The 13,643-nt window shown below is 40.2% G+C and overlaps 1 protein-coding gene across 7 annotated transcripts in view; it reads right to left on the minus strand.

Annotated features, from left to right (window-relative positions):
- Window positions 1–13,643, minus strand: part of NHSL1 (NHS like 1) — a 179,778-nt gene that overhangs the window by 11,631 nt on the left and 154,504 nt on the right. For 6 of the 7 annotated variants that reach the window (XM_069010500.1, XM_069010498.1, XM_069010499.1 and 3 more), the window contains 2 exons: window positions 12,307–12,499; window positions 7,317–7,448 (listed from right to left, as the gene is read on the minus strand). In XM_069010500.1, the coding sequence (XP_068866601.1) occupies window positions 7,317–7,448; window positions 12,307–12,499 (325 nt within the window). The remainder of the gene's footprint in view (window positions 1–7,316; window positions 7,449–12,306; window positions 12,500–13,643) is intronic. The other variant, XM_069010502.1, reaches the window with a different exon arrangement.

Below are 13,643 nucleotides of genomic sequence, written 5' to 3' on the forward strand. Positions count from 1 at the left end.
CTTTGTGTAAATTCTCTTGCTCTCACAAAAATGCAGCCTCTTTCTGCTTCTGGTAGAGGTTTGCTGCAAAGCTAGATACTCGGATGCTGGCAAATGTCTTGGATAATCTAATACAAGATACTGTCAGAACAGATGGACTACTGCAGCCAACCAAGAGAGGGATTTGCATATTCCGTATACAGTTATTAAGAACTGTACAGTAAGAAAAATTATCTTCCTTTTCAGGTATACTTTTTCTATGTAATCAGTGCACCCCTTTGGTTAAGACAGAGAAAAACAGCAAAGTAGACATTATGAATGTTTCTGGAACCATGACATCACTGATAGTAACTGTTGGTCAGTTAAAAATATCTGGTAATAAAGGTCTGCATGCTAAGATGCAAACCTTTATTACCATGCTAAGATATGTAAATAACTAAAGAGAGGGGGTATTTTTCCTCTTCTGCCTCTGTGAAATACACACGCGCACACAAATTCACACAGGCAGATGAGACAAAAGGATGGTGCTGGTGGAGAATGAAGCTGGCAGCACTACAGCAAGTATCTAAAACTGTCACATACTGACCTGTGGCTGAGAGCACTTCATTTCAGTATGTGGCATGTCTGTGTTGTATTCACAGAGGAAGGTAAATGCACCCTTTTTCACAAGTACTGAAATGCAGACCAGTGCTGGACTTGCTAACCTCACCTTTTCTGCCTTCCAAAACAAGGACTGTTAGAATGCATTTATTGGGACATACTGCTCATGGTAAATGCACAGTGATGTCTGAAACAGAAAATTAATGGCACGGAATAAAAGAGGCCACTGAATAAAAGCGGCCACCGATGGCTGTACCAAAATGCCTGGCACAGCAGCTCCTGCCCCATCCCTTGGCACACACACCCCTGCAGAGCCCGGGCACTGCCGGCTGTCCCAGCCAAAACAGTGCCAGAGCAGCACACTAACAAGAGGGCGGCATCAACAACCAACTGCAGGATGCTGCTGAGAACCAGGGCTTACCCTGGGTTTGTTACCAGAATAGATGTAATTAGGGTCCAGCCTAATATGCTCTGGGAAACCACATAAATTGACTCAACAGCAGTAAATGTTCACAACCTCAATACTGCAGGGAAGCCCATCAGGGCAAGTCTTTTCACTAGGTGTGAGGCCTCTTCTAGTTAGAATGATTCAGAGCCCAAATAAACACAGGATTATGGAGAGCAAGACAGCACAGCTTCAGAAATGCAAACTACAGGGCTACATCCTTCAGTCATTCTATGGGATATGGTAAGAGAAGGATTTTTTCATGGGTGTTACTATTACAGGAACATAGCTTCAAGGTTTTAAGTATTTTTTTTTGTAGAAATGCAGCATATTCTGAAATTCTTTCAGCTTTGGTTTTGGCTTTACATGTATGGACAATCTCATGCAAAGCTGTGAGGATTTACTCATTTAATAGTTCTATTTTCTGAAGAGGGACGACAGAAATCTGCAGGGAAAATGGTTCAAAAAACCAACCAGAGGAACATTTAAGACTCAGGTATACTGGTAAAATGCTGAGGTGTTTATGATTCTGGTAAAATTCAGAGGAGGGTAGCGAGGAGTATTTTATTTGCAATCTACAAATGCACTGTAAAACCCTCACCCACTTCTGGAGTAATACTGAAAAGTAAGGATTTTCAAAACCCCTTAAAATCTTTGTTGGTAATGCAGCTAGAAGACAAACAATCCCATTCTAAGGGACAGCTCACACCTTTGACTACTACACTGATAATGCTAGGTTTCTCAGAAAACATCTACTTAAATAAGTAGCAGTCAGAAGATACCTTCTGCCTGCAACATAAAAATTCTTGAACTGAATCAGATCTTTTAAAGAATACCATCCACAAGCCCATCTAGTTGCACGGACAGTGTGTGAGCAAACAGAGGCAAAAAATGTTGCAGAACCAGACATCAGGTTACAGATGCTGAACATCATGAAGTCAGAAGCAGCTGCAAACTGGGTGTGTGATAAATGTGGCTGAAAGTAATGATTGTCCTGTCTGCCTTTTATATTATCCTGTGTCCAGCAGTACTGCCATCAGTGCTATGTCCACCACAGGAGACCTGTATCTACCCTCTTTTCTTCTTCATTACCCTACTATGCTGAAAATCTCTCTTAGGGCAAATGCTCTTCTCTAACTCACATGTTTAGAGCAGGCTCCAACAGCAAGTAAAGAACACCCATTCTGTGGACTCTGATAGTCACTGGTGTTGCTCATGAGAGAGGACAAGGGATTGAGAACGACAAATTTGGCAAATTTGATGGGAAAGAAAGGTTGTCTGTACATAATCCCTGAGCCCAGGTACTGGCTACTAGCAGTCCCCCTGTGACTCTAGGTGATGTGGTGGCACCAGCAGATAATCAGATGAAAGGTCCTCTGCATTGAAATGAGCATGGAAAACCGAGGGTCTGAAAAGATAAACAGAGTTTGTGCTGGTGTCACAAAGTACATGCTTGTTTCAACTAGAACAAAGTAGTGTCTCCTACCTTCTGACTAACAAATTCTAATGCAAGCACTTGTCTCTTATGCCACAGGCACATTCCTAAGGTGTGGCACTCTCATTGCCTCCTCATGCCTCACCTAGCAATCCTCCTGCAAACCTAGTAAACTGGCTAAGTCGCTATGCAGGCACCACAATTTAGTGTTACAAAATATCCCCAGAGACTCTTAATCTGTTTTACCCCAGCACTTACATACTGAGTGATTTTTAACAGACACTCAACAAGAAACAGACAAGTACATTGGGCTTGTGACAATTTAAAGGGATTTTCACTGTGCTTCATGAAGAATCTGTAATCTCTCGGAAGGGAGTAAAAATATTGCAGTGAATCCTGTGAAATTTTTCAGTATTGTTAGCTGAAAAATACCCTGAAATATCCTTGCATATATCACTGCCACCCTGAGAGGGAGATTTTTGATGTAAATATTGGGAATTCAAGTTTTCTTGATTCTGTTAACTTCTGTAAACAACTGACCTCTGGTGAAGTTTATATTCCTGCCATCTGCGCCTTTCATCCTCCCAGTATCAAAAAGCAGATTATACCCGCTTTCTAGCACCTGATTTATGGATGGATAGCACTGGAAATGTACAATGTTGAAAAACTACAGGTATAAACCCAGTACTAGTGAAAAGGCACAGTAACTCTGAAACAGAGATATTCTGTCCAAAGAGTGCTAAAGTTGCAAACAGAAGCAGGTGCAGAATTCCTTGGCTGGAACAGCTAGGTATTTGTGTGTCATTTCTGTAGGACCAATGGGTATCTGGGACTCTTCTTACCCATGGGACCTGTAACTTGAGTGATTGCTAGCTCTGGAGGGACTAACTGGAGAAGAGTATCAGTTAAGAGGAGTCTTTAATAGAACAGCTGAATTTCCAGAGATCAGAAGGACTTATCTACCCCCACATTGCTGAGATGGAATTGTTTCCTCTCAGGCATGTCAAAGGAGAGCTTCAACAGTCCCAAATAATACCCGAGACACCAAATGGTACCACCAGGAGTCTGAGCTGCCTGGCAAGAAAGCAAATGAAGGACTGACAGTTCAGGTGTCAGTCATACCCATCCCTATGACTGACACGAGATCCTACAGGTGACAACTCCTTGTGAGCTACTGAAAAAATGCTCACACTTTTCAAAGTATTTTCCCTTTTCAAAGGGAAATAAGCTGAAAAAACAGTACAAAGTCATTCTGACCCTTTCAACCCTTAGGTCAGGAAGGGGGAAAAAATGTACATGGGGCAAAAAAATCACAGAACCAAAAAGATGATGAATTGCATCTGTAAGATGGAAAAAAAAGTATTAAAATAATCCAAAGGAAGTACACACAAAGCATAAAATTAAAAGACATTTTCGGAGACCAAGAGGACAGAAACTTTCTGTTGGAATTTAAAAAACCATCAAAATGCTTGTCAGAAGAAGGAGGAATCAAAAGGTGGAAAAGTTGAAGATGTTTTCCTCTCCCCTGTTTTGGTGAGGTATGTTTATTAGCAACTGTGGTGGAACTGATACTCAGGTCTGGGACCTGCTCTTCCTGAAAGACAGGGAGGGACTCTGGGACACCAGAAGCTGCCCACTGGTGTCTGGGACTGCACTGGGGCAGAGCTCTGGAGAAACACTCACAACCAGGTAACTTGGAACCTCCACAAAAACAAATTTAGTCTGAGTCAGACCCTAGAGCACTGACAGAAAGGACCATGGAAGGGTGGAAAGCATTTTGCTGCCTTTATTTCATCTGGAGAGTTGAAACACGTGAAGGAAGCTGATGATAACCAAGAGCCAAGAAATGAGCAAGGCCAGTGACAGGTTATTCTAGAGAGGTGCTCATCTCAACCAAACTTCTCTTTGGGAATCACCTTCTCGTCTGAGGGGGGAATATAGGTTTGCATCTAAGGTACCATCTGAAGAAAACATCTAGACACAATGGATAATGGCAACACAGAGCAGAGAAACTGAGAGCACTTGAAGTAAAACATTTCCAAGTTTCTTGCTCTTTCTGCAGTTTTGATCCAACACCGACTTCCATTAAATATGTATGTAATATTTATGTTCTGTAAGACAAAGAAGGTAATTCAGAAGTATGCAGAACTAATTTTTTTCATTGCTGTGTTTGGCAGAGAGAAGAATGTTTTGCCTTCTCCTATTACTTTGGTGTCACTCTGCTAAATAGTACTGAAAGAGTCCTGCTGTTAAAAAACAACTTCAAAAAGTAACTGCTATCTCTAAACTGGTAGACACCTCACATTCTTACTCTCTCTCAGAATCCCATCTATGATGCTGCATTTTATTTATGCAGAATTTTCTATGCAGAATTTTCCAGTCTACAAAGAGAGACTGGTTCATTACTGGAAGACACCTGTGAAAACACAACAGCATTTCAATGCTAAAAAGCAGCAATGTTTAAAGATAGCTTAAGCACATGGGTGCAGTTAGTGTTTCCTTTCAGTATGTCTGGCTGAATTCTATGAGGGTACCACATCCGCTGAGCTCAGGCCAGCAGCCAGTGCAGGCTTTCTCTTCTGCTTGGTGCCTTATGCTCCAAAGGACCCAAAGCAGCCAGGGGAGAACCCCAGCAGCTTGGCCTGGCAGAAGTTCTTCCAGGCTCTCTCACAAGAAATGAAAATAGTCCAAAGCCTGGTTGAAGCTTTGAGGTTCTCTCAAGTTTCTGCTTCCTTCTGAAGGATAAACACGACGTTACAAGAATCTGCTGTATATGTTAGTTATTTAGCCTGCACACAGCAACTCTGGTGTACCAAGGGATTTTAATCTTTGTGTAAATATTATAGCCATTCACAGCAACGCTTTAGGGGAGAAACAAAGAGATTTATTCAGCTGAAACCACAGGGAGAATGTCAATAGGCATAATGCAATTGCTTGATTTGGAGTTTAGTCCAGATACTTGTTCCGATCAAATGAACTGTGGAATGTTTTAAAACAACTCCTTGTTTGTTTTGGGACAGCGTAAGAGAAATAGGAAATGGACTGCTACAGAAATATTTGGGGAGTGACAGGGGAAAACAGGCAGAAAGAGCACTGAACAGGGATGGGGGAGACTTGCAGTTATTCCCAGCCTTGTCAGCAGCCTGGTGGCTGACTCTGGCTAAGTCACTTCACTGCAGCATGTCTGGTTTCCTCAGGTGTAAGAGAAAGACACTATCACTCTTTTCAAATGCACTTCATGTCTTGTGATGGAAACCAATACGCTGACAGGATGGACACTGCCCCCACAGAGTTCTCCTGGCATACAATTTGCTCTCTGGAAGACACACAACCACCACAGAAACAACATGGAGCTCCTCAGACAACTTCTGCCATAGGGCAGATGGCTGAAGCCCTATGTGCCTGCAGGTTGTGGGCCAGGGAACCATCCCAAGAGAGCTCCTACAGTGGGATACTGCCAGTCCACAACTTATAACAGAAGCCAAGGAAAGCCTCCAAGCAGTACAACATGAAATGTGCTCAGCACAGAGATGAAAGACGATAATCGGGGTATAAAACTTGTCACCCTTAGTGAACAGACTGGCAAAAGTCACAAACCTCTTTTAAGGCATTAACTGAAGAATTCTTTTTAGGATAGATGACAACTGCATTCTCAGTTTACTCCACCAAATAAAACTACAGTTGATGTTTTCAAGCATGAAACATCTTTTTGAAGTGGCCACAGATCTAACCTCTACATTTTGTAAATGCTTTCTCGAGGCAGAGGATTCCCATGGCAGGGCACTGTTTCATTACAGATGCTGAAGGAGCACAGTTCCACTCACAAACTTCTCTGCATGTAATTGTTTGTTTCTTGGCTTTCTCTATGCCTGACCCTCTAGCTCATTTCAAACCTATCCAGACAAGCTACAGGTTTTTGCTTCTGTTTCTGAAAAATCCAGAAAAATAACCAAGAATTGAAAACATAATTAAAAAATAAATAGATGCAAAATACAAGGTAGTAAAGCTTACTGAAATCATCAATATATGGAGATGATTTCACATGTAAAGCACCAAAATTATGTTCTGCCAGACTATTTTAAAATATATTCCTCCTCTACTGAGAAAAAAAAAAAAGGGGGGGGGGAGGGCATACTTTTATCTCTGAAGTTATAATTTGGGAAAAACTGAATTAATTTTTCAAAAAATAAACTAAACACAAATTAAATCGAAGAGTTCTGCAAAAAGTGTCTGAAAGGTCTGCCAAAATTCAGCTTTGAATTCACATCTGCTGCGAAGTGTGAAGGAGGACTGCCTGAGGTAGTGTAAATGTGACCAGACCAAACAGGTAACTTTCCTTTAGAATATATGGAATAGCTAAAAAACCCAGGTAAATTACTGCCAATCAAAACCACTGATATTTAACAGGTTGCCAAAACTGAACTGGAAAAATAGGTTTTTAACTCTTGATGCAATCCTCGGCAGATTCAGGAGGGCATCCATGAACTGATTTACTCCACTAAGTAATTACTCAGAAGTCAATATGCCTGCCCACTTCTGTTTTCCTTTGGTGAACATCCTGGAGAAGATGACCAAATCTGAAGGAAAGCATTGAAGTCCACAAACCTTACATCCCTGCAGATTTTCATTGTACCAGTACACCATTTTCCAAACACCCTGTTCCCTTTAACAGATGGAAGTCAACAGATTAAAAGTCCCAACTTCCCAATTCAAGAAGTGGCAAGGAGGCACACGCATATTTGGAACTGAAATAGGCTATCAGACTGTATTGGTTTCATGAGCACTGGTAATGTTATTAGTTGAGTCATAAGCAGTGACAATGAACAGTGGATGGAATACAGTTCTGATGAGCCATACCTAGCTCCTTTTGTATGTTGTCAGGGATTCCTGTAATAGTCTTTCTCCTTTTGACTTTCTTCGGCCGTCTTACCACCGTGTCTGTGTAAATTAGAGACCGCCGAATGCTGGCTTGGCGGTCGAAATTCTCCCCTAATACATGGTAGAACAAGCAAAGCAACATTACTTCCAAGCACACTGACATCATGCACTTTCTTCCACTAGTTTTGTTGTAGAAATGGAAAAAAAGGCATTAATAAATGATGTTAGCTATGTCCTACAATGAAGGTTTACACTGAAGGAAGATACAGCACACTGTCATAGTAAGGCTTTACACACAAATATCCATTACACAGCACTGCATGTTTTAAAAGGAATTTTGACTTTCTGAACCCTATTCATATTTAGTGAGAGGAGCTCTAATTCCACAAGCAAAGAGAATCCTTGCTTTAGTTTGGCCCTTTATAGGTTTTTCTGTGGTTTTGTTAATTTATTTTTAAGTAAAGAGCTGCAGAAAAAGCAAATCTGCTCATGAAAATGAAGATCTCAATGGTTTATGCAGGAACAGACATTCCTACTGGCAACAGCTATTATGATGTCTTTGCACAGCTCCATCATTAAGTCGCATGAGGCCCTTCTTTTTCATTCCAAGTTGCTCTGAACCTGTCAAGTGTACCACATTTCTGGTGTTGATCTTTTAACACAATACAAATAAGAGCTATGGAGCATGCAGAGATCAAACTGATCTTGTGGACTCATAAATATTTCAGAGTGAAAGCTGCTTAAAATGGAAACTTTACAGATGATTATAAAAATATACCATGGCAAGAGCTGAAAAAATGTGTAAGTGCACTTTGCCAGACAAAGCCTTATGATGACCATGTGCTGTATCATAATGGGACCCAGAAGCACCACTATCATAAAGCAGCTTTTCTTTAGGAATTCACTTTTGTTTAGAGGTTTATAATTTGGCCATTTTACTAGTAGTAAGATAAAAATTGCCCTATGGATCATGAACTAATTCTCTGTCACTTCAAAACTTAAAGAGCTAACCCCCGTAGCTCACATTAAGTTCCATTTTTAGAAGTTTAAGCATTTTAAAGTACTGCTCAGTGTCCTTTAGATGGCCCATTTAAAACACTGTACATGTTTTTTTCCACCGTACACTTTTTTGAAAATCGATGACCAAATTATTTACCTCTAAAAAGTGATTAATGCACAGTAACTAATACATCATAAAAATTACCCCTGGCTGACTGCACATCAGTATGATGTGCGTCGTGCGAGTAGCGTAGAAAACCTCATTGCCTCTATAACAGTTAAAGATACAGACATATATTAAAGTATAGCATGTGGACTTGAGAAAATGCAAGGAAAAAATGTAGCATTTTCATTCACCATGTTGTAAATAGAAAGACTCTGACTCTGTTTGACTGGAGCCTTGACCGTGCGCCACATTTGTGCTGAATGGAATTCTTGCAGTTATGAAATGCTGGTTTCATCCAGCTTTTGGACTGACTGAAATCAGATTAAGGGAGGAGAGGAAGCCCATGGGAACTACAAAATTTAGAGCTATGGATCCCACTGGCTTAGTAGAAGTCCTGAAATATTGAGACAGACTATCCACTGTCTTGAGCAGTACCAGTATTAGGATGTTAGGACCCATACAGGGCAAGAGTCAAGACATTAGGTTATCCTGTCACGCAGGATGATAAAAATAATTGCAGCCACATTATAATGAATCCAACAGATTTGAAGGATAGAGTTTTGCATCTCTCATCATATCTTTATCCTCAAAGGCCAACAATTACACCTGAGATGGTGATTGCAGTGAACTATAATGTAGCCGGATCTGAATGCCCCGGAATAAAATGTTAAGTGATAAGCAGAGGGTGCAAACAAGGAGAGAGTCTTTCACATGAAGCCTCAGACAGCACAAACAGGATGGCCATGGGGAAATGTTACTGTGCCAACTGATCCACAGTAACTTGTTCCAAAGGAGCTACCTAAGAGCTAACTCAACCAATCCATCTTTAATGGCTTTTGATACACAAAGGCCACAATGCAAATCAGTAGAATTTCAAAATAACAACTTCAATGAAATCCAACAAGCAAAATCAGAATGTCTCAGTCTTTTCTTTCTTCATTGTCATCTTTTTCATTTTAGAAAATATCAATGTCAATGTGAAGTATATTTTACAGATATAAGGATACTTTTCTCCTTCTCTTACAGGTTTGTAATAAATCATCTGGGTATTCCTTATATACTTTACTCAGTTGTCCCTCATGCAGTATATTCAGTTTCCTTGGATTCACAGAAAATATGTAAGTATGTGCTTAAATCTCACTGAAGTCAGTCAAGCTGGACACAAGCAAATGCTTAAATATTTTGCAGGATCCAGCCTGGCACTGATCACCTCCACCATTACCAGACTCCTCCATCTGGAAAGAAAGTTAGTTCCGGAAAACCCACAAGAACAGACACCATTATATATCTCTTAACCCACAGGATATGTAAATGCCAAGACTGGCCACCACTGAAAAATTCAGTCCAACCCCTTCCAGGCCAGAATAAAGCTCAGCCCAGGCACTCTCAGACTTAAACCATTTCCAAATCTGCATGTCTAGTCAGCAGCTTGTCAGCCTAATGCAATGCCCCTGCACCTTCAGGCTATCCAGCAGATTTTTATGACTACTGTATTAGTTGCAATCTGTTCACCAAAGAGCCCTAAAAGCTGAACTCATGGAGCATTTATTGCACAGCCACGTGAGAGGCCTTTGTAGCAGAATCACTACTAATGCACTGCTGAAAACGTTACCAATTGCCAGCAGTCTTTTCAAAGGTTAACCTTTTATTTCATGCCAGGAGTAATAAAATGGAAGTGTTGTGACCTCTCTTCTGGGAGAGTGAGAAAGAGAGTGTGTGAAGGGAAAAGCCAAATCAAAACAAAAACCCTCAATGGTTTGTTCCATTTTATGTTGAACAAACTGCACAGAATTTCTTGTCAGTTTTTTTCCTGTCTCGTGCAGTAACATAAGGAACTTCACAAAATAAAATTACTCGGTGTGTGGGAGAGCAGAGGAGAGGAGCAGATTGTGACTTTTTAAAGAGGAACAAGGACAGCAGCTTTTTCTGTATGTTGTGTGTGGCTCATGTCACTTGCCTTGTTTCACAGTAGCAATGTAATTATTTCAAGGGAAAGGGAATGGTGGATCCTGGAGACCAGACCACATGGTGCAACAGCAGTCTTCCTCTAATGCCCTCCCTTTTTATCTCTTCCAATTACCATGTTTATAAGGGAATAAGTGCTTAACCACACGCTCCAGAAAGGCGAGGTAAAATATGCACGTGCAGCATTTCAAACAAAAAAGTTGAGAATTGCCGAGTTTTCTGAGTGCTGTTACTAACAATTTAGTGCTGAACTAAACAATTCAGGGGACACAAGGTTCACTACACCAGTCAAATTATGCAGGTTGAAGTCACAAACATAATTTATCCAAACAAGGTGATGTTCTACATGATGATGAATTAAATCTGTGAGTTATTTGATCCCTTTCCCTCATTCTTCTTTCCATCTGTTTACTTCCCCCGTATCTTTTGCAGTATGCAGGGTCATTAAATCAAACAACAGATTACTGTTTCTCCAAGTATACTGTGTTCCTGCTGTCACAACATCTAAGCCCTACTCAAGCTTATTGATTATGTCAGATTATCCATTGTTCCTGTAACTTGGCCTTCTGCATCTGTATCCTAAATTCCCTAGATAATGCCAACTGCCCTAGTAACACTTCAGCATTGCATATATTTTCCTTCTATTCATTTTCCAGAGGTGAGGTGTTCATGATTTCATGTTGTCTTCATCTGTTTACTTCAAATATTTTCTGCTGTTTATTCAATAAATAATTTCTTGTTGATTTCTCAGAGCTTGCTAATGTTTGTTACAGATGTCCTGCTCCTATACTAATAGTATATTTAAATAGTATTAAATAATACTAATTAAAATACTAGCTTATAAAAATACAGGTGAAAAAAGCACTGCTAGTCACGCAGGGAAAGAGAACGTAATTTACTTTCAAAACAAAACCAAACATTGCAAGTTATTGATTGTCAGAGTAAACGTGGAGTCAGAGCATGCCATATGGCATTTTAAATAAATTGGATATTGAGTATCATCCTAGCTTTGGCAGGCAAGTGGTCAGTTATTTGAATTAACTATAACAGACAATCTTGATACTGTGCAGAAAAAAAAAGGGGTTATTAAATTGAAGCATTAGTTCCATCTTCTGCTTTACACACAACAAAGTATCTACTCGGCATTAGGCTTTAATGTAATGTAACCTCCACAGAGTGAGAGTTCTCCAACTGTAAAATCAAAGAGCATTTTCAAAATGAAGAGTTAATACACAGTTCATAACAAGAAAATTTGGACTGTGGTTATGTAAGTGGAGTGTTTTACCTAGAGTATTGCTCAAAAGTGTAGCCTCACTAACTTTTGCTGTTCTAACCCTACTCTCCTTGACACCTAAACCTTTTGTTGCTGATAAAAATTAGACTCTAGAGCTTTTTTTCTTGATTTTTGTAACATTTAGTCTTTGGAACACAGAAGTTCCTGACAACCTTCCTTAAATAAAACTCCCTGAAGAAAATCTTGAAATATCATCAACATTGGATAAAACATGATTTTCAAGTACATATCCTCAGTGTAGTCCACAGCAAAACACTGCTATTTATCAGTCCTCTTCTTGCATTTCATGAATATCTAATACTGTTTCAAGCCCACATATTTTAACTATCTCCATTAATGATAATTTTAAGGGATTTTGATGTTTTCTAATTAAGTTCAGATTTAGACTATTAAAAGCAAAATGGTTTTCACAGAAAGGTGTGCTAAGTAATTTAAAATTCATGCATTGAATATATGAATGTCCAAATACCAGCCAACTGTATGGATCACCTTTCATCCCTGTCCTCCCTCATCATGTAGTGCAATTACTGAAATTAAAAGCCTACCAGTCACATTAATAGGAACCACATCTGTTTGGACGGCTTGTGCTTGTTGTCGCATTTTCTCTTCTGGCGTTGGCAGTGGAAGAGACTTAGTCCAGTTGGTTTGGGTGTTGATATCTGATAACTCATTTGTAGCTGGACTTTTAGGCCTTTTGATGGTAATAAGCTTTTCTTCTTCAGGAGGAGAGACGGGACACTACAAACAGAAATACATACAACCATGTGAATTTACTACTAAAAAATCTGTAGGACTATGGTATTACTAAGGTGCTGCTGCTGTAGTCAGCAGGATTGCTTGTGGAGCAAAACACACCCTCATAAATATCACACTTCAACCTATATAAAGAGCAGTTTTAAAAACACACAAACACACAACAAAACACCTAGTTTCTATTTTTTCAAGACATTTGATTAGTCTAAGGAATATATACCAATGAAGGGGGAAAAGAGTGGTCTTGCACATAGCAAAGCACGGTAACTAATTACACCTTACACACTGACATAACTCCTGCAGTGATTAACCCCTCTCTCCCTGCACCGAGCTTTGCCTTCCCTTCCCCTCTCATCTCCCCAGGCTCTATTAGAAGATGAGATCTGAGCGCTGCTTTGCTCCAGCTGCACTACGCTGTACGAATGCGTAAGGTCTCAGTAAGAAGCCTGTTATGAAAAGACAGATTTTAGTAGAGTTCAGTAAAAGAACCAATCAGAACACTCCACAAAATCATCAGACATGCATCAGTGAGGTAGCAATTAACTTGGCTTTGGTCTTGGAGAAACTGACCACAGTCCAAGGGGTTACTCATCTTTCAGGGATAAAACACTTAATATTATTAGTGCCACAGAGTGGTAATTTTAAAAGTCAGTTCTTCTCAAAGTGGCAGATTTCAATTCCATTAAGTGCTTCACTTAGAAAAAAAAACAACAAAAAACCCCCCAACCAATGAAACTAAAAACTTTCTACACAAGAAAAAGAGGTTGCAACAGCTTGTGCAAATCAAATCCCTCCACCAAAGTTATAAGCCAAAAAACCATTTCCTTTCAGGAAGCAAATCTGTTTTCATTACAAGGTCTTTGCTTGCATGCCAGTAATGGCAGCAAAAGCCATAACACAGCTTTTTACTGACAGGACACTACCTGTCCATGGCAAACACCGAGGGCAGGCAGATTCAGGCCATGCAGAAGACATCACTGGGGCTTCTAGTAGGTGGTCACAAATGCAAGTGAACTTGAGAGAAGCAGCCTTCCCTCCTCCTTACTCCTGCCACCAAGGCACTCCCAACGAATCCCAGAAGCAGGAGAGGAAGGAAGACCCGGAGGAAAACCAACCACAGTCTCCTTCT

Source organism: Aphelocoma coerulescens, chromosome 3 (genome assembly GCF_041296385.1).
Source record: "Aphelocoma coerulescens isolate FSJ_1873_10779 chromosome 3, UR_Acoe_1.0, whole genome shotgun sequence".
Lineage (NCBI taxonomy): Eukaryota > Metazoa > Chordata > Aves > Passeriformes > Corvidae > Aphelocoma > Aphelocoma coerulescens.